General features: G+C 43.5%; 2 protein-coding genes across 2 annotated transcripts; one reads left to right on the top strand and one right to left on the bottom strand.

The window, feature by feature from the left end:
* Positions 1-7,075: 7,075 nt before the first annotated feature.
* Positions 7,076-14,656, bottom strand: LOC135608697 (mitogen-activated protein kinase kinase kinase 18-like). The gene is made up of 2 exons (XM_065101723.1): positions 13,531-14,656; positions 7,076-7,476 (listed from the first exon to the last, which is right to left on the bottom strand). Exons 1-2 carry the CDS (start codon positions 14,654-14,656, stop codon positions 7,076-7,078), a joined length of 1,527 nt encoding a protein of 508 aa, XP_064957795.1.
* A 1,236-nt stretch (positions 14,657-15,892) lies between these two features.
* LOC103981346 (membrane protein PM19L) lies at positions 15,893-17,102 on the top strand. Its single transcript, XM_009398049.3, has 4 exons — positions 15,893-16,096; positions 16,204-16,423; positions 16,497-16,542; positions 16,795-17,102. Exons 1-4 carry the CDS (start codon positions 15,970-15,972, stop codon positions 16,882-16,884), a joined length of 483 nt encoding a protein of 160 aa, XP_009396324.1. The 5' UTR covers positions 15,893-15,969; the 3' UTR covers positions 16,885-17,102.
* The last annotated feature ends 1,871 nt before the right edge of the window (positions 17,103-18,973 follow it).

The following is an 18,973-nucleotide window of genomic DNA, read 5'->3' as shown; positions in this document are numbered from 1 at the left end:
GTTTTCTATGGTGGAATGAAGCACATGTTGTCAAGCAGAATTATATAGCCATGTGAATTCCCTTTTTTCCCCTTGCAATAAACCTATTGCAAGTGATTGGAAATGTTCCTTATGGCTTAATTCTAATGATCAACGACTAACTACTATGTAGGCTTCTCGCTTTCTATCTGAACCTGGTAGATCCAAGCAAGAATTAACTGGTTGGTGTCTGAGAATCTCAACATCAAATCCTTGCGAGATCTTTGCTTCATTAGTTCAATAGAATTGCCTACATCTCAGGGGGCCCTGAAATTTTAGAATCAACACATGTTTGCAGGCGCATCAATATTTTAGTGGTATAGTTTATACTGACACTTCCAAATGGTTGTAAATTATGCTGATCACACAGATGGTCACCGATCATAAATTAAAGAGGGATCTTCTTGTATGTGATTTCTTAGAGAGTACGAGAAACACAAATAGCAGCAAGATGTGAGCAATGACTGTTGAAAGGTCCCCAGTTCCATGTAGAGATCCTCTCCAGACCAAAAAGAAATGTGTCATATGCAGGAACACTCTCTCCAGTTTAAGCATTTATTTACCTCCCAAATGAAGGTTTGAATCTTCCAGCTCGATTGCTGATGAAATAATAGATCAAACTATGCACGATGATTCTTACTAGATCTTATTCTTAAGAATACTTCACTTCCACTTAAAGCTAAATCAACTTGCATCACTGAAATCCTTTTCAGAAATTGCTTTCTTTGCGACCGAGAATGCATATAGATAGTGCTCAACCATTCTTCCCTGAATATGTGTCAATCATGATTCTCAACAACATCTGACAGTGTGATCTTTCCTAAATTCTCAACGTCTGGTTTATCAAATTGATTGCGGATCAGCATGATGTTTCTTCTCCAAGACCTTCACCATGCAGTAAATTCAGATTTATTGCAGAAAGTAAAGAAATAATAGATCAATCTCATGATCCAAGCCAGCCAACATTAGTAGAGCTAACAAGACGTCGCAACAAAGCCACTATCTATAATCCAAATTAAGCTGATATTCCAAGGTGCTAGAAACATCCACTGACCATTCAGCAGAACCACTGGCTAGTCAAAATGCACAGTGTCATTAGCAGGTTAGGTTAGGAGAAAGAGGAGGCAGAAACATAGATGCATTTTCCATGTCTTCTGTCAGAATCTATTACTGAATGCTGGTCAAATTGGAATGTTCATCATGCCAAAGAAATTGTCAGTTGCGACCTATGGTCAGAGATATGCAAATTGTGCTAGTAATGATCAATATGCAACTTGAAGTAGATCATGAAGAAAGGTTGGTCATATTTTTCTGGCTTGACACGTTAATAATTCCTTCTGGGATCATCGAGCTCCATGCCAAAGCTTGAAAGTCCCTCGCCACTGACTCTCACCTATGCATAGTTGTATTAGCTTAAATTACAACCATTAGGATCGATAATTCTATATGTAACTTAGCTATTAATGTTCTCAACTAAAGTCTTATAAAATAATACCACTTTAAAGCACTGAGCGTCAGAATTGACAACTGGTTGTAAAATTTTGTCCAAGGGGGCTGTGTTGTAACTACAATCCTCTTTGCATGGTCATCCGTAGTTCCATTGTCATAAACTGATACCATACTTCTCCTTACATGTTCTTCCATTTTTATTTTAGTGTCAGGCAAAGAAAGGATAATCTGGGCATCACTTGTTGCTTGGTTTCTAATTTTCGGGTCTTCCCTCTTAGCAGCTTGAGGCAAAGCAAAAGGAAAATGAATAGAGAGGAAGGGAGAAGAAAGTTCGTCTCTAAACCTAAGTATTCTTGATACTGTTTCTGTTCCCAGCATTCTTATTAGTGTATTCTTAAAAGGTCATACTAATATCAAGCAATGCAGCATAGATTATAGGATTGATGGAGACAAAATAACTATACCAATCTCCATGTTTTGAGATCATCCATCATGTGCAAAGGGGACTAGCTCCAAATGGAAAACACCATTTTCTGTTTCTACATTCTTGAAACAAACTTTCCAGTGAAGTGCTGATTTCTTATAAAAATTCGACAAAACTGAAGATAACAGTAACGAGAAATCTTAAGATGACATATAGTAGATAAAAAATCTAGTTAGAAATTACAAGTGCATTTGAAATAAATAATAAAGTTAAAAAGAAGAGTACAAGTCTCAGAACACAAGAAATGTGATTGTAAATGTGTGGCAGAAGGAAGATAATAACTGGCTTTAGGTTTAGCTATTTATCACATAAATGAATCAAACTATAAGGAACATCTGTTGCAGATGAAAGAATGCATCATTACACAACCAAAGATTATAAAGAAAAATAAATTTTCAATAAATATAGAATTTGAGCATAAAAAGAAGTCACCAAAGATCAGTTTTAAAATGACATAATTATTATAGAAAACAGTCAGCAAGACACTGATCTTATATATACAAAAGAAGATAAATCAAATGCTAACATTTCTCAAGAATCCCTTCTCTTCTCTCCTTTGAACTCTTCTGTATTGCTACAATAAGTTTACAAAAAGAATCACAAAGTAAAATGTTCTGCAAATAAAAAGAGTGCTAATTAATTCCTTAAGCCCGGATTTTTATAACACATGAACCTTTCACAGAAAAAACCACAGAAAATGCCAAACAGCTGAGGTGTTTTGATGTTGTAGATCCAGACTACACATCCCATGACCCAAATGCAGTCCTCTTATCCTAATTGGTCCGTTCATTCCATGTCCACATTACTTTAAAGCAACATCAAGCCATTAGGTATCATCATTATGAGTCCGCATCATGTATGAGCTTGCTCTAAACTCAATTGTTCCAAATTCATTGGCCAACTAGCCAAGCCTATGAAGACTTCATGATATAAGCACCACCCAGTTAACAAATCACATAACTAATATACCTAAAGAAATTAGACCACGGTACAGGAATAGATCAATGCGAGGTTGAAGGAATAGACTATAGGAGGGCAGGTTACCCATGTCACGGAGCCGTTGCAGTCAATGCCACCAATGAGGTACTCGGGACAGTCATGTCTCTGGAATCACCGATTCTGTTATTTACTGTCAATGTGTAGATGGAGGTTAGATAAGGAGTAGGGAGGAAGGCCTGGCGGATGACAGAGAACGAATGTGTGCCGCAAAGAAGAAACGTACCTTGAAGAACCATTCAAGAACCAAGTTCCCATGGAATTGGAATCCTATGTCGAAGGCACAGAAGCAGCATCCACTGCCAAGACAGACGAACTAATCCATTCCTGTATCAAAGAACCATTGATGCATTAGAAACACCAGCAAGATCTATTTCACCAGTGAAACTACTGCTAAATCCCACTTCATGTACCTATCTAGTCCACTTATCAAGGCATCTACTAAAAGGTAGAAACTAATGTAGAAGAATGGCTTGGAAGGACGCTTCAGGAGAGTGTTTAGCCCAACCAAGCAGCTGTAATAAGTGTACACACCTAGAAGAACATAGAGAGCTGAGAAACAAAGTCAGGGAGTTCGTGACCCCTCGATCCAGATTTACCTCTGCAACGTGAGATGAAGTAATACTACTGCCGTCACCGCCTTGGATGCTAATCCGATCGCCGGTGGTGCTCCCAGATTGTGGGAAGTTGCCTCGGCATCTCCCTCATCATCTATCTCGAGATAAATCTCCTCCTGGACCTTGGGCATCATTTCTTCTATATATATATCCCACCATGACATCCAGCCTATAACTCTGCCTCCTTTGCGGCCGACCTCCTCGCGTGCTCTTCCTCAGCATCCTTTGCTCCTTTCTCGGACACTTTCTCCGCCTCTTAAGATTCTTGGTCGCGGCCTCAAGATCGTTGGACGTCCTCGGAGAGGAGCCCGCGGTCAAGGGAATCGGCGACAGGCTCCTCATCGGTCGGCTCTTTCTCTCCGGTGGCGGTAGGCTCCGTATTAACCATCTCTTCCTCGCCCGAAGCGGCGCAAGCCAAGGGCAGGCGAGGGTTTCGTCGCCATTCGAGTCGGCGCCCGGGGAGGAAAGAGCAAAGGAACGCCCAAAAGAGCGGAAATGCTTGAAGTGAATGATCATACAAAGGTACTATTTCTTGTGTACCCGTTTATGTTACCTTCGATTAGAGAAATTGTGGGCCCCGGGTAAGTCAATAACTCTCCCTCGATTACAAGCGAGGATGCTTTCAACAACTTGTGGAGAAGATATCATGAGATCATGAGATCATGAGATCGAGATATCATGGAGAAGATACAACATACAAATCGAAATTATTAGCATAGGATTCACCACCGCTTCAACCAGTTTGTCTTAAATATAGAGATGCCACCGATATCAACTCATGCAACAAGGAACCCATCATCAGTAAAAGATTGTTATACTTGAAATGGTAGCTACAAAATGGGGCAAGAAATGCTTCAGTTGACACAATAATCGAGCTGCTTGCTCGCTTTCAAGAAGAAGAAACAATACAAGAAACACCAACAGGAAGAACTACTCATCCAGTAAAACCACCTTAAATCGCAATCCATGTACCGAACTGGATCGATCAGAGGAAAGCTTCTAATGAATATGCATCTAAACCAAGCTTTTCTTTAAGGAGAATCAAGAAGCACAAACCAGAGCCCCAAATTTCTCATCACACAGGCATCGGATAGTTTGTGAACCCTCGTTTTAGCTGTTCATCAAATTCGCGAAGCGAACGAGGATTACCACCACCGCCAGTTTAGCGAATCTCATCGCCATGTCTTTCCGCAGTTGCATCTCATGCTCGACCGTGGACCTCAATTCGTCGTTCACGGCTGCCTCCTGCTCCGCCTTCCTCGCGGCCAGCTCCCTTGCGCGGTCCTCGTCCAAATTCTTCGCGTACGTATCGAGAACGTCCACATCCTTCTCAAATTCAATGAGCGAGGCCCCAAGATCGTTGATCATGACCCCAAGATCGTTGATCATGACCCCGAGCTCTGCTTCGACGGCGGCGACCCTCAAGTGAGCGATGGAGAGCTTGCGCTGGAGATCTGACCGCTCTTTCCTCAGCACTCGGATCTCCTCGAGGAGATTGTGGCCGCCGGCACCGGCGGTGGGATCCGTGGGGTCTTTGGCCATCGGAGTCGGTGTTGAGAGGCAGCTGAGAGGACGAGGGAGGGAAATGCCCGAGTAACGGGAAGGTGAGAACTACTTATACGCACACCAGACTTTAGGTAAGCGGGTGGGTAAACAACATATATTTCGTTTACCCGTTCGTTTATGATTGGAAAAAATCGTGGGCCCCGCAGCCGCGGACACCAACCGCACCAACGACAAGATGGGACGGTTAAGAGAGCCAAAAACGCGGGATTTTTTTTTCTCTTTTGTCTTTTCAAATGGAAATTAAAAACCCGATGGAGGAAATAAAAGAGGCAAACGATTTCAAGTAACGCTCACACTCCAATAAATAGAAAAAAAATAAAAATGCTATATCATATTTAAATTTAAGGTCATATAATAGGATTGTCTCCGATTAATATGACATGATATTTTTGTTCGTTTAATTTCTCTCTCAAGGAGGAGTCAAAAAGAAGGAACAATTAGAAGAATCAGGAAGGATGTTTGCATCAGGATGGCAACTTCTTGATACCTGAACGCATCACGACATCGTAAGCAAGAAGGCGTTATTGATTTTAGAGAGCAAAAGGTTAATGTTCAGGCAAGAACAGCTTTGATCGGGCCACAGGATCAGCCAGACAACCCAAGAAACATCATCAAGAACTCCACCACCGGTAAAAGAAGTCCCACTCCGTGTACCCATCAAGTCCGTCTGTGAAGTAAGCGAAATGAGAATTGAGCCGTGCGATGCTACTGAAACGATCGCGTTTGCAGAGCTGGAAGATAGAGAACGCCAAGAAACTCCAAGCAGGGCGCAGAAAGTTGCCACCAAGAAACTCAGGGCTTACCACTGCTTTGTGAGGTGAAGGATGACAATTCCTGCCGTCACCGAGGCCGCGAACCCGATCGCCGCCGCTGTGCTCCGGCCATAGGAACGCACGACCGACTCCAGTTCCTTCACCACTGCGGCCGCGTGCTCCTCCGCCTCCTTCACCTTCTTTCCAAGAACCCCGATCTTGGCATCAAGATCCTCGATCGCGACTTTGGACCAGGCTTCGAGGTCCTTAATGGAGACCTCAAGGCGGAGAACAGCCTCTTGGCACTCCACGGTGGCGATTTTGGCGTTGGAGATGTCGTCCTGGACAAGACGGAGCTCGTTCTCGAGGCGGGCGGCCTTTTCGGAGACGACCTTGACGGATGGATGTGAGCCTCCTGAGGAGCTCCTCGTGGACTCGCGGTCGCTGGAATCGAAGAAGGTGTCGCTGTCGCTGTCGCTGTCGCTGAAATCGGCGATGGGCATTTCCTCGCCAAGGGCTGCGGAGGTCGTCGAGAAGGCAGGGGTTTCGTCGGCCATGGGAGACATCGTCGAGCGGGAAGCAGAGAGATGTCGAATCAGCAGAGAAGCCGGCCATATACGGGCATTCCTGGAGAGCTAACTAACGGTGGATGATCGATCCATCAGGTGAGTGATCAATCACATCACGGGCCCCGCAAGGGCCAACATGCTTCCGCCAATGAGAAGCCAGACACGCCTTTCTCTCCTTTATATTTTGTTTTTTTTTCCTTCATTATTTCTTTTTAGATTATTATATCTGAAATGGAAATTAAAAACTCTATATAGGGAATAAAATGTTACAAAATAATTTCGTATAACCTCACCGACCAATAAATCAAGATGAAAAAAAAAATCGAATAACCATACGCTGCAATTTTTAAGCATTAATATATATGGATTAATATATAATTGAACTGCATTGTTCGGTGATGATGCAAACAAAGATTCTCAAGATACCACAGGAACCATCAAAGCATTCAGTATAATGTTTGCGAATGAAGATTCCATCTGTTGGGATATGATGCACCCACCATCGAAAGCGACTGTAGAACCTTGCTTGGAATCAAGCTTCACAAGAAGCTTCCAGAGAACTAGAACTTGGAGGATCAAGAACACGAGACCCAAAGCTAATTCGTGAACGCCCTCGCTCCAGATTTACCTCCGCCTGACGAGATTGCGGAGGAGCGTCATCGCCGCCGCCACGCCCGCGAATCCGATCGTTCCCAGGGTGGGGAAGCGCGCCGATCTGTCGGCGTCGGACTTCAATTCGATGGTCAGCTGGACGAACCGCGCTATTGCAGTCCCCACGGCAGATAACTGCTCCTCCACGCTCCTCTTGTGCTCCTCCGCCGCATCCATCGCCTTCTTCTCCAGGGCGGTGACCGCCTCCTCGGGATGCTTGGCGGAGGAGTTCAGATCTTTGATCTTGGCCACGTGCTCCGACTCGACGGCGGCGAGCTTCTCGCGGGCGTCGAAGAGGTCGTGTTGCAGGGAGGACCGATCTTCCTTCAGGAATCGGATCTCCTCGAGGATGATGGGATATAAACAGAAATAACCTTTGTATAGGAATAAATACTAGAAGATCAAAATACGCAGTGGAATAAAATGGAAACACAATCAAACAGAACACCAAGATATACGTGGAAAACCCCTTCAATGTGAAGGGTAAAAATCACGGGGCAAACTAGAGATAATTCACTATGAGAATAATGAATGTACAAATCTCAATCTCTTGCCCAAAACCCTAGCAACAACCATAAGAGAATAACTGGGATACAAGGATCACGTCACTGCCCATAATATCTAAAACCTCCCAAGTAATCACAGCAAGAGTCTACTGTAGATTTGATCTAACCTGAGATGAGAACACTGCTATATGATTGAGAACAGTCTCTCTGCGTTGTCCTTGTCTTCTTCCTTTTCTGCCTTGTTCTCCTTCTTCTCTTTGGAATCTCGTGGCTACCAAGATCTGCCTCGTTGCTGCCTTTTTATAGCTTTAATCTGCATCTAAAACGCAGCCACCACACTCCCCTAATCTTAATTAGGGTTAGGTTAAGAGGGGGTGTGGGCTGTGGGCTGATAAAGCCCACATGGGCTGAATATGGGCCATCAGCCCAACAACCTCCCCCTTCAGCCCATAAGGGAGGCTGTCCCATGACTCCTTATTGTGAAGCCATGCCGACCAACTGTCGGCATATCTCCTATCTTTCTTTTGGTAAGGTCTTTGTCAACATGTCTGCTCCGTTGTCATCTGTATGAATTTTCTGAAGCTGCAACTGCTTCTCTTCAAATACATTTCGAATCCAGTGGTATCTGACATCTATATGCTTTGACTTGGAATGAAATATTGGGTTCTTACACAAATGGATGACACTTTGGCTGTCACAATGCACCACATAATTTTCCTGTTTCAGCCCCAATTCTTGTAAGAATTCTTTCATCCATAACATTTCTTTGCATACCTCTATAGCAGCAATATATTCTGCTTCTATGGTAGAGAGAGCAATACACCTTTGTAACCTGGATTGCCATGACACAGCTCCCCCTGCAAAAGTAAGTACATAACCTGAAGTAGACTTCCTCGTATCTATATCTCTTGCCATATCTGTATCTGTGTAACCTGTTAACACAGGTGGTCCACCTCCAAAGCTTAAACAAACCTTAGAGCTCCCTCTGAGATATCTAAAAATCCACTTCACTACTGCCTAGTGCTCTTTGCCTGGATTTGCAAGAAATCTGCTAGTAACACCCACTGCATATGTGATGTCTGGACTTGTACATACCATTGCATACATTAAACTTCCAACTGCTGAAGCATAAGGAACCTTTTGTATTTTCTCCTTCTCCTCATCACTTGACGGACTCTGTTCTGAGCACAACTTGAAGTGACCTGCAAGAGGAGAACCAACTGGTTTAGCATTGCTCATACTAAATCTTTCCAATACCTTCTCGATGTATTTCTCCTGTGACAACCAAATCTTCTTGTTTTTCCTATCACGAGAAATCTGCATGCCTAGTATTTGCTTTGCTGGCCCCATGTCCTTCATTGCAAAAGACTCACTCAGTTCCTTCTTCAATCTGTCAATTTTAGACATATCTTTCCCAAGAATAAGCATGTCATCAACATAAAGTAAGAGAATAATAAAATCCTCACCAAACCATTTGATGTACACACAATGATCTGAAGCCGTTCTTTTGTATCCATTTTCTGTCATAAATGAATCAAACTTTCTGTACCACTATCTTAGAGCTTGCTTTAGCCCATACAAGCTCTTCTTCAACTTGCAGACAAAATTATCTTTACCTTTGACTTTGAAGCCTTCTGGTTGCTCCATATAAATTTCCTCCTCCAAATCACCATGAAGGAAAATATCTCTTCAAAGTCAATACCTTTCTTTTGACCAAAGCCTTTCACAACCAATCTAGCTTTGTACTTTGGTTGAGAATAATATTCTTGAGTCTTCAACCTAAAAACCCACTTGTTCTTCAAGGCCTTCATTCCATTTGGTAGCAGCACCAAATCATAAGTGTGGTTCTTCTGAAAAGCATCCATCTCTTCCTGCATAGCAACTAACCACTTCTCTTTCTGCTCACTCTCAACTGCTTCCTGGTAACTCTCTGGTTCACCTGCATCAGTAAGCATCACATACTCATCTGTAGAGTATCTTCTGGAAGGTTAACGTTGTCTAGAAGATCTTCTCAACTGAGGTTCTGCGGGAACTTGCTCTCCTACTTCTTCTTGCTCAACATGTCCTGCAGGTAAATCAACATCAGGCTCTACACTATTTTCCTGCACATCTCCCCCATCACCCTGATATACTGGAGGAATAACTGGGTCACAATCTGCTAATCCTTCTGCAGAAGTCTTGGCTGGTGCCTTCTTCTTCAAATCTTCAAAGGTTTGATCCTCAAAGAAGACCACATCTCTGCTCCTGAACACCTTCTGCTTTTCTGGATCCCAAAGCCTGTAACCAAACTGATCATGTGAGTAACCAAGAAAAATACATTCTTTAGACTTACCATCCAGCTTGGACCTCTCATTATCTGGAACATGTGCAAATGCACGACAACCAAACACTCTCAAATGCCTGTAGGAAACATCTTTCCCTTACCATACATGCTCTGCAACATCACCATATAGGGTTGTACATGGTGATAAGTTGATCACATCAACTACAGTCCTCAAAGCCTCATCCCAAAACCTTTTGGGTAGCTTGGCCTGTGAAAGCATACATCTGATCTTTTCCATGATGGTGCGATTCATCCTCTCTGCAATTGCATTATGTTGAGGTGTACCAGGAACTGTCATCTCATGTTGGATCCCATGTGACCTGCAATAGTCATTAAACAATCCCGTATACTCACCACCATTATCTGATCTTATGCATTTCAATTTCCTTTCTGTCTCCCTTTCAACCCTAGCATGAAACTCTTTGAAGACATTAATAACCTGATCTTTGGTCTTCAAAGCATAAGCTCAAACTTTCCTGGAAAAATCATCTATAAAAGTAACAAAATAAAGTGCACCACTTATACCAAGAACATCAACAGATCCACCAGGAGTTTTTGTCCTCAAAGGACCACATACATCTGTATAAACACGGTCTAAGGCATGCATTTTTCTAGACAAAGCAGCACTAGCAAATGAAACTCTATGTTGTTTACCAGCCAAACAATCAATACAAGGGTTCAGATGTATACCTCTGAGATCTGGTAATACCTTTCTCTTGGAAAGAGCTTGCAGCCCCTTCTCGCTCATGTGTCCCAATCGCCTATGCCACAACTCCATACTGAAGTCTTTCTCTGTAGCATTTAACTGCTCACCATAAGCTTTAGCCTGCAACCTGTACAAAGTATAACATTTCTTTCCACTAGCTATAACAAGAGAACCCTTACTGAGCTTCTATTGCCTTCTGTGAAATCTGCTTTCATACTCTTCATCATCTAGTCTTCCAACTGAAATTAAATTCAGCCTCAAGTCAACCACATGCCTCACATCCTTAAGTACCAACTTGCAGCCAAGGTTGGTCTTTAAATGGATATCACCCATGCCAATGATGTCTGCTGTGCCATAGTTGCCCATCTTGACAACACCAAAGTTTCCAAACCTGTATGTAGCAAAAAACTCTCTCCGAGGTGTAGCATGATAAGAAGCACCTGTGTCAATCACCCACTCAAGATCCTGACACACACAAGAAAAAATATCATCAGAAGGAGACAAAATCAAATAATCACCACTCTGCACTATAGTTGCAGTATTATCCTTTGACTCTGTAGACTCCACTTCTTTTCCCTTTTTCTTGTTCTTCTTAGGTTGCTTACATTGGTTCTTGTAATGTCCTTTCTCACCACAGTTATAGCAAACAATATCTTTTCTTGATCTTGACTTGCTCCTACCCATACGTGAACTGCTTCTAGACTTTGACCTTCCTCTATTCTCTGAGATAAGTGCCTGTGAATCATTCTGAGATGTTGCTGAACTCTTTCTTCTCAACTCCTCATTCAACAAACTGCTTGTTACTTGACTCATAGTGACAATACCATCTGGTGCAGAATTACTGAAGGAAACCACCAGTGTCTCCCAACTTTCTGGTAATGAACTGAGAAGTAACAATGCCTGCAACTCATCATCAAGAGACATTTTCATAGAGGATAACTGGTTAGTAATACTCTACATTTCATTCAAATGCTCAGCAATAGAAGCACCCTCTCTATATTTTAGCTTCACAAGTTTTCTGATCAAAAAAGCTTTGTTGCCGGCTGTTTTTCTTTCATAGAGACTTTCCAATTTTTTCCAAAGAGAATATGCAGAAATTTCAGTAGAAACATGGTGAAAGACACTATCATTAAGCCACTGTCTAATAAACCCAATTGTTTTTCGATCTAACCTCTTCCACTCATCATCTGTCATAGTTGTAGGTTTTGCACTATCCCCTTGCAAAGGTCCATACAAATCTTTGCAATACAAGAGATCTTCCATTCTTGGTTTCCATATCATCCAATTATTTCCATTCAAACTAATCATGCGAGAAATATTACTGGCCTCCATGTTCAAATACAAAAATTAAATCACCAAAACCCCGCTCTGATACCAGTTGATGGGGATATAAACAGGAATAACCTTTGTATAGGAACAAATACTAGAAGACCAAAATACGCAGCGAAATAAAATGGAAACACAATCAAACAGAACACCAAGATATACGTGGAAAACCCCTTCAACGTGAAGGGTAAAAACCACGGGGCAAACTAGAGATAATCCACTATGAGAATAATAAATGTACAAATCTCAATCTCTTGCCCAAAACCCTAGCAACAACCACAAGAGAATAACTGGGATACAAGGATCACGTCACTGCCCACAATATCTAAAATCTCCCAAGTAATCATAGCAAGAGCCTACTGTAGATTTGATCTAACCTGAGATGAGAACACTGCTAGATGATTGAGAACAGTCTCTCTGCGTTGTCCTTGTCTTCTTCCCTTTCTTTCTCTTCCTTTTCTGCCTTGTTCTCCTTCTTCTCTTTGGAATCTCGTGGCTACCAAGATCTGCCTCGTTGCTGCCTTTTTATAGCTTTAATCTGCATTTAAAACGTAACCACCACACCCCCCTAATCTTAATTAGGGTTAGGTTAAGAGGGGGTGTGGGCTGTGGGCTGATAAAGCCCACATGGGCTGAATATGGGCCATCAGCCCAACAGAGGAGAATATCGCGGCGGCTGGAATCGGAGGCGGGAGCGGTGGCGGAGGCGGAGGCGGGTTCTCGTCGGCCATGGGGTTCCGTGTTGGGCCGAGGGAGGGAACGCCCCCGAGATTGGTTAGCTGAGCGACATTTATAGGCACACCGGAAGCGCAAACCAACGGTGGATGATTCATTAGGTGAATGATCATACAAAGTAAATACAACGAACTCGTTCAGCAACACCAACAAAACAGAGGATTGAAAAAAACAGAGGAAATAGAAATAAATGACCCAAAATATGCAGTGACCAGTGGCTGCGTTCCCTAATTCGCCAAGCATGTCCGTATCTAATACTGGACATTGACTGCCTGTATCAATAAGACCAGAGAATCTGGAAACTCTGCAAACAAATTTGACTTAATGATCAACCATAATTGGACTTCCAAAGAAACACCAGCTTTTCTCAGAACAACTGCAAGATTGAGTCAGAGATTATTAGAAAGAGGAATGTCATAGTAACACACTGTAGCAACACACTGAGAAGAGAAGAGGCATTAGTGCTTTGTCTACCCAGCAATTCCTTATTGTAGATGACAAGACACTCCAACGAACAAGTGTGGCATTTGAAAGCTGTCGCAACTGAGCTATCACCTTCTCCATCTGGTCGCCACGCTTGGATTGCCGTGTGTCTCTGTGATGGAGCTGCAGTTGATGTTGCACCATCGGAAGATGCCGTACGGGTTGCAATGAACCATCTGTTCGATGAAAGTCCTGGCCTTGTTGCATGCGTGAGGTTTCAGAATGCGGTGTTACTAATTGCTGATGGGGATGAATGTGGAAAATGGTGAAGAACTCATTGAGATGCAGAAGATGAGCATAAAACACAGTATCATTGTCACCATCAACAAGTATACGGCATCATAATTACATTCTGGAACACCATGCTTTGCCTCTGAAGTAATGTGATCGATGATGCTGTTGGTGTTGAGTTCATCGTCATCATGTACTGTAGCATATGCAGATTCCTCTTCGCTGCTCCTAACTGTGATCCAGTTGTCGCCCCACCTCCAATCGATGGCCGGAAAGCCGTCACCTGCCAATTGCTGCATCCTCTCCGCCGGGCTGTCGGATCGACGTGCCACCTCTTCTCCTTCTTCCACCTCTGCTACAGGGTCCCATAAACCCTGCTCCAGTGTGCTCTTTGGGGAGACCACCACCTGATTCGAAGTGCTCTCCAGGAAGCAACAGTCCGCTGGACTCGTCTTCGCCACGAAGGGGTGCTCCAGCAACTGCTCCGCCGTCCACCGCTCTCTCGGGTCTCTCCTCAAGCACTTGTCCAAGAAGTCCTTGCCGGCTTCCGACAACCAGCCGGGGCGGTTCGGGACTTCGGAGGAGAATCCAACGCGGTGCAGGGCTGCGACCGGGTCGACGGCGTCAGGCCAAGGCGGTCGACCGGTGGCCATTTCGATGACCGTGCACCCGAGCGACCATATATCGGCCGGGGCGCCCTGCTCCTCCCCGCGCGCCACCTCCGGCGCCATGAACATTGGCGTGCCCATGATCGGCCACCGGGCATCGTCGTCGCCCGCGGCCGACCGCGCGCAACCGAGATCCGCGATCTTGGCGCGTCCCTCCGGCCATATCAGGACGTTCTGGCTCTTGACGTCGCAATGCGCCACGAACATGGCGTGGAGGTGAGCGAGGCCATGAAGGATGTCGTGCGTGTAGGACCGGATCACGGCCTCTTCCAGGAGGCCGCCGTGCTTCTTCATACAATCCGAGAGCGAACCCCCGGGAGCGTACTCCAAAAAGAGGTGGTAGAAGAGACGGCCGTGAGGAGCTTCGGCGGCGACGTTGAAGCCGAGGCAGGAGACGATGTTGGGGTGGTGCAAAGAAGAGAGAATGGCCTGCTCTCTCCTCACGAGAGCGGAGAGAGAGAGCTCGGAGGACTTGACGGAGAAAAGGTGTCCGGAGGGGTAGGTCATGGCGAGGGAGACGGTGGCGGTGGAGCCGTGGCCGATGGTCCGGAGGCGACACCACTGTCTAATAGCCATTTCCTACACCGTACAATAAGGCAATATCTGCAGGTGGGATTGGTGTGGTTCGTTGAACTCATCAAAGGGGTAGATAAAAGTAAGTTATGGATTGAAGGAGAGAGAGGGGGAGAGAGAGTTGACTACTGATACCTTTGGTACTGGCGTTCGGCGGAAGCAAAAGTCAACGAGGATCACATGGAGACCTCGACGACGTTGACAGAAAGCAATCAGACATCGGACGGCTCTCAGCTCTCACCTGCCGTTGACACGCAGCGCATGCGATCTGACTGATTGGAAAGGTGGGTCAAATCCTGTTGACTTGTTTGACTTCTCAGGAGACGACGGTACTCCATTCGGACCACATTACTCTTAGACATACGAACAGAATAAAAGTCTCATCAAACCTTACGCCTAACATTAATGAGAGCCATCCGTCACAGAAATCGGGCCATTTATCATTAACGAGCATAATTTAATGAACGTAGGCATCTAAACTAAGCTCTTACTTCTTTTGCCAATCGACTCCTTAAATCTTTGCTAATCTTTTAATTAATTCTTGTCATAGGCGATGGATGTTATATAGTACAGCTCGACTTGGCACAAAGTATAAATATTCACATATGACCGGAAAGACATGATTAGTGAAATTAGAGAAGATTTTTTTGAATTATGTTTTCATATTAGATTAGATGTTAGTGATAAATACTTAACAATAGGATCTTATTAATATGTGTGTGTGTGTGTGTGTGTGTCATCATCTTTGCTGCTCTTTGGGAATTCCGTCTGTGACAGTGATTCAACTGAGTGTCAGAAACAAAGCCCAGCAAGATCCAAGCCAACATATCCAGTCTGTCTAACTATCCACCGCATTGCACTGTTGATGATGAGCTAAACACATTGGATTCTGTGAAAGGTGTTCGATCTAAGAGAACAAATTGAAACAGCAACAGCTTTCCTGCTTTCCGTTTAATTAAGAAGAATCGAAAGGAACCTGACATTGCTTTGCTTCAGTAAACTATGAGTTGGGATCGAGAAGAAGAATAAAGTGCAAGTGTCTGAAGGAATCCCCTCCAAAGAAAGAAAGATGACAGAGTCGATAATGTAAAAGCTCAAATACATCAGCTTCCTTCAATCTAAAGCTTCCTTCTTCCTATCCCCACGGGCACTCAATGCTTCCATGGCCTGACAAGCAAGGAACAAAACCTGGCTGGCAGGCGCCACCTCCAGTTTATATAAGCAGCAGCAGCAGCAGCAGCAGCAGCGGTAGCAGCAGCAGCAGCAGAGGCGGCGTCATCGATCCATCCATCACCCTCATCATCTTCCACCTTGCAATGGCGGCCGAGGGGATGAAGCCTGTCGCTTCGCTTCTGCTGTTCCTCAACTTCTGCATGTACGTCATCGTGGCATCAATCGGCGGATGGGCGCTCAACTTCGCCATCGATCACGGGTTCACGATAGGTATTCTTGCCGTCACGCCATGCACGAGCCATGAAGCACCACCATGATCGGTGCCACCTTAGCTTCTGGGTCTCACGGTTGCTGTGTTCCTTCTCTGATACTGGCAGGTCAAGGCCTTGCACTACCAGCTCACTTCTCCCCGGTCTACTTCCCGATGGGCAACCAGGCCACGGGCTTCTTCGTGATCTTTGCGCTGATAGCTGGTGTCGTGGGCGCCGCGGCGGCCATCGCCGGAATCCAGCATGCCCGCAGATGGAACTATGATACCTTGCCGTCTGCTGCGTCCTCAGCCGTGATAGCTTGGGGCCTAACTCTTCTTGCCATGGGGTAAGTGAAGCCGCTCTACTAATCCATTTCCTCTACTACGAGAATCTGATAACATATCCAACACAACTTGCAGTCTGGCTTGCAAAGAGATCAATTTGGAGGGAAGAAACACTCGCCTGGTAAGATGCAAATCTATCTACCTTTGTGCTCAGTAGGTGACAGTGACTTAGATGCTTGCAAGCATTGAGCTAAAAAGCTATCAAACAGTGATATGCCTGCCATCGATCTGTTTGCTCGATATAAGAAGGAGATGGTCAAATTGAACCTTTCTTTTCGCCTCGTGCGAAAGAAAGATAGAGTGCACTTTCTCACTTCAAAGCTATCGCATGCAAAGCAAGGCTGATGAAATGGCTGGCTTGTGTAACTTGCAGAGGACAATGGAGGCCTTCTTGATCATTCTGTCAGCCACACAGCTGGTGTACATTCTTGCGATCCATGGAGGGATATCTGGCAGAAGGTGAAGGACCTGATGCCATTGCAAGCCTTGGGTGGTCATCAAGTTTGGTCTGTATGCTTGTGTTGTGTCTTTGGTGTGGTAATAAGTCAAATTGGAGTGTGCTTGATTTCTGTTTTTTTTTTTTTTTTTTTTCCCCTTATTGTGAAAAATGATCTGTTGTTAAATGTGTAAAATTTGTATTTGTTTATATTTGAAATGTATTGATATGGTATTTTAAATTTATCATTTGGATTCTCTCTCTCTCTCTCTTATAGCCATTATAAAACTAAGAATAAGCTCTTTGAAACATGAATCACACTCTACACAATCTGGTGTTTGCTTAGGAACAGTAATGCTGAGAGATAACAAAAAAGTAATTCCTTATCAAATTAAAATAAAGGTGCTTAGATGAGTAATATCCATCAATATATTTTTTTTCTGAGAATAATATTTATGTACATCTTAATTTTTTCTCTTCGCTAGATTGAGTTTTACCGCTTGAGTTATACTTGACCACATCCGTTCCCCCAAATCTCATATGATTCCTTACACAAAGTTCATATGCTAACAAAATATTAATATTGACTATGATAACAATTTGCACATACAAAGTTGAATTCAATTTATAAGAAAAGTAGCACTAGTGGGAGGTAAAATAATAATAATAATAATAATAACAGTCAAAAAAAATTATGATGAGCTAATTTTAATTTTTTAAATAAAATTTTACTATATTAAATAATATGATGCTAATACATAAATTTAAAATTGAGATCTATTACTTATGTAATAATATATTAATAATCAATTCGATATCTCCTTACTAAAGCCACTCCACTAACATAGACCACCTTAAAGTTCTCAACTTTCCTCCCCATCCTCATCTCTTTCTTGATTATTGATCCTGAAACCTTATGCCAAATCAGAGTTTGGAATGGAAGCACAGAGTTTCTGAGTTAAAGCAGGAACTTGTTTTCGAATTTGATGGTGGAAGAAGAAGAAGAAGAAGAAGAAGAATGGATTCGATGCTGCTAGTAATTATCGGTCCATCGCCTTGACGTCGGAAGCGAGGAAGGCGGCCAATCGCAGGAAGAAGATGGGCCAGATGGACCACCGCCCCGCCGATCCCCGTCGATAGCGGCATGTTTCTCTCTGTTATCTTTCTTGAATTCGATGTGTCCGATGGTTTGGTCAAGATTCCGGACACCACGATGATCTGATGCCGGCCGACGACAGCAAGGAGAGCGAGTCCCTCCTGTAGCCTTACTGTGTGTGTTGCGGGAAGTGGGACGCTGAGTTACTGGTCAAGCAGTGAGAAACTTGGTTCTTTCCATGGGGAAGAAGGAATGAGACGTGTGGGTTTTGTGGTAGCCAAGATTCCAATGAGAATAAATTAATTCCAATGTCGTCACGTCATTCCTCTCTCTCTCTCTCTCTCTCTCTCTCTCTCTCTCTCTATATATATATATATATATATAAACACACAAATCTCAAAAAAATAAGTTTTCTTTTTTTTTTTTTCTATAGAACATAAATTTTATTTTATTCTCGCATAACACCTCTTATTTAAAAAAAAATGAGATTATCTCTGACCTTTATTCCATTGATGCCACCTCAACCACTTGTTATCTTTGTCCTGTCGTGTGCCCTTGTCCTCGCTATGAACCCTTATCGTCATCCCTATTATGTTCACTGTGAGGTCTCATCGTCTCTATGTGATCGCTTACACTTTCATCTCTTCTTTTCTCGAGGGCATGAGTGTGGATCTAACGTCGGGAGCAGGAGGTGACGGGTAGCATTATGGAGTAATACAATCAATATACTTTTGATTTTTTGTTTTATATTATTTTTGAATGTTCTCTCATTAGCAGCATGCACGAGATAAAAAGTACTTGCAAATATTTCTGTGTTGGTGTTACACGAAAAAGAAAATAGTCTTAGCTGTCTCAATATCTTAGAAACCCTTTGATGGTATTAAGCCTTAGTTATTTGTGTGAGGGGAGATGCAATATCTTTAGTGTATTTATTTTCTATTCCACGTAAATGCTAGGTGAATATTGAGTCTGCATATGCCTAATAAATGTTGATTGCTTTGTGTTACCTATGATTTCAGT

This window comes from Musa acuminata, chromosome BXJ2-4, assembly GCF_036884655.1.
Source record: "Musa acuminata AAA Group cultivar baxijiao chromosome BXJ2-4, Cavendish_Baxijiao_AAA, whole genome shotgun sequence".
Lineage (NCBI taxonomy): Eukaryota > Viridiplantae > Streptophyta > Magnoliopsida > Zingiberales > Musaceae > Musa > Musa acuminata.
This window is presented reverse-complemented; position numbering and strand designations above follow the sequence as displayed.

Bases quoted from the DNA above. Each gene is read 5' to 3' on its own strand.
- LOC135608697 (XM_065101723.1), bottom strand. From the start codon at position 14,656: ATGGCTATTAGACAGTGGTGTCGCCTCCGGACCATCGGCCACGGCTCC. The intron at 7,477-13,530 runs GTAATTATGATG...TCCTATACAAAG, and splicing joins AAAGCATGGTGTTCCAGAAT to GTTATTTCTGTTTATATCCC.
- LOC103981346 (XM_009398049.3), top strand. From the start codon at position 15,970: ATGGCGGCCGAGGGGATGAAGCCTGTCGCTTCGCTTCTGCTGTTCCTC. The intron at 16,424-16,496 runs GTAAGTGAAGCC...CACAACTTGCAG, and splicing joins CTAACTCTTCTTGCCATGGG to TCTGGCTTGCAAAGAGATCA. The intron at 16,543-16,794 runs GTAAGATGCAAA...TGTAACTTGCAG, and splicing joins AGGGAAGAAACACTCGCCTG to AGGACAATGGAGGCCTTCTT.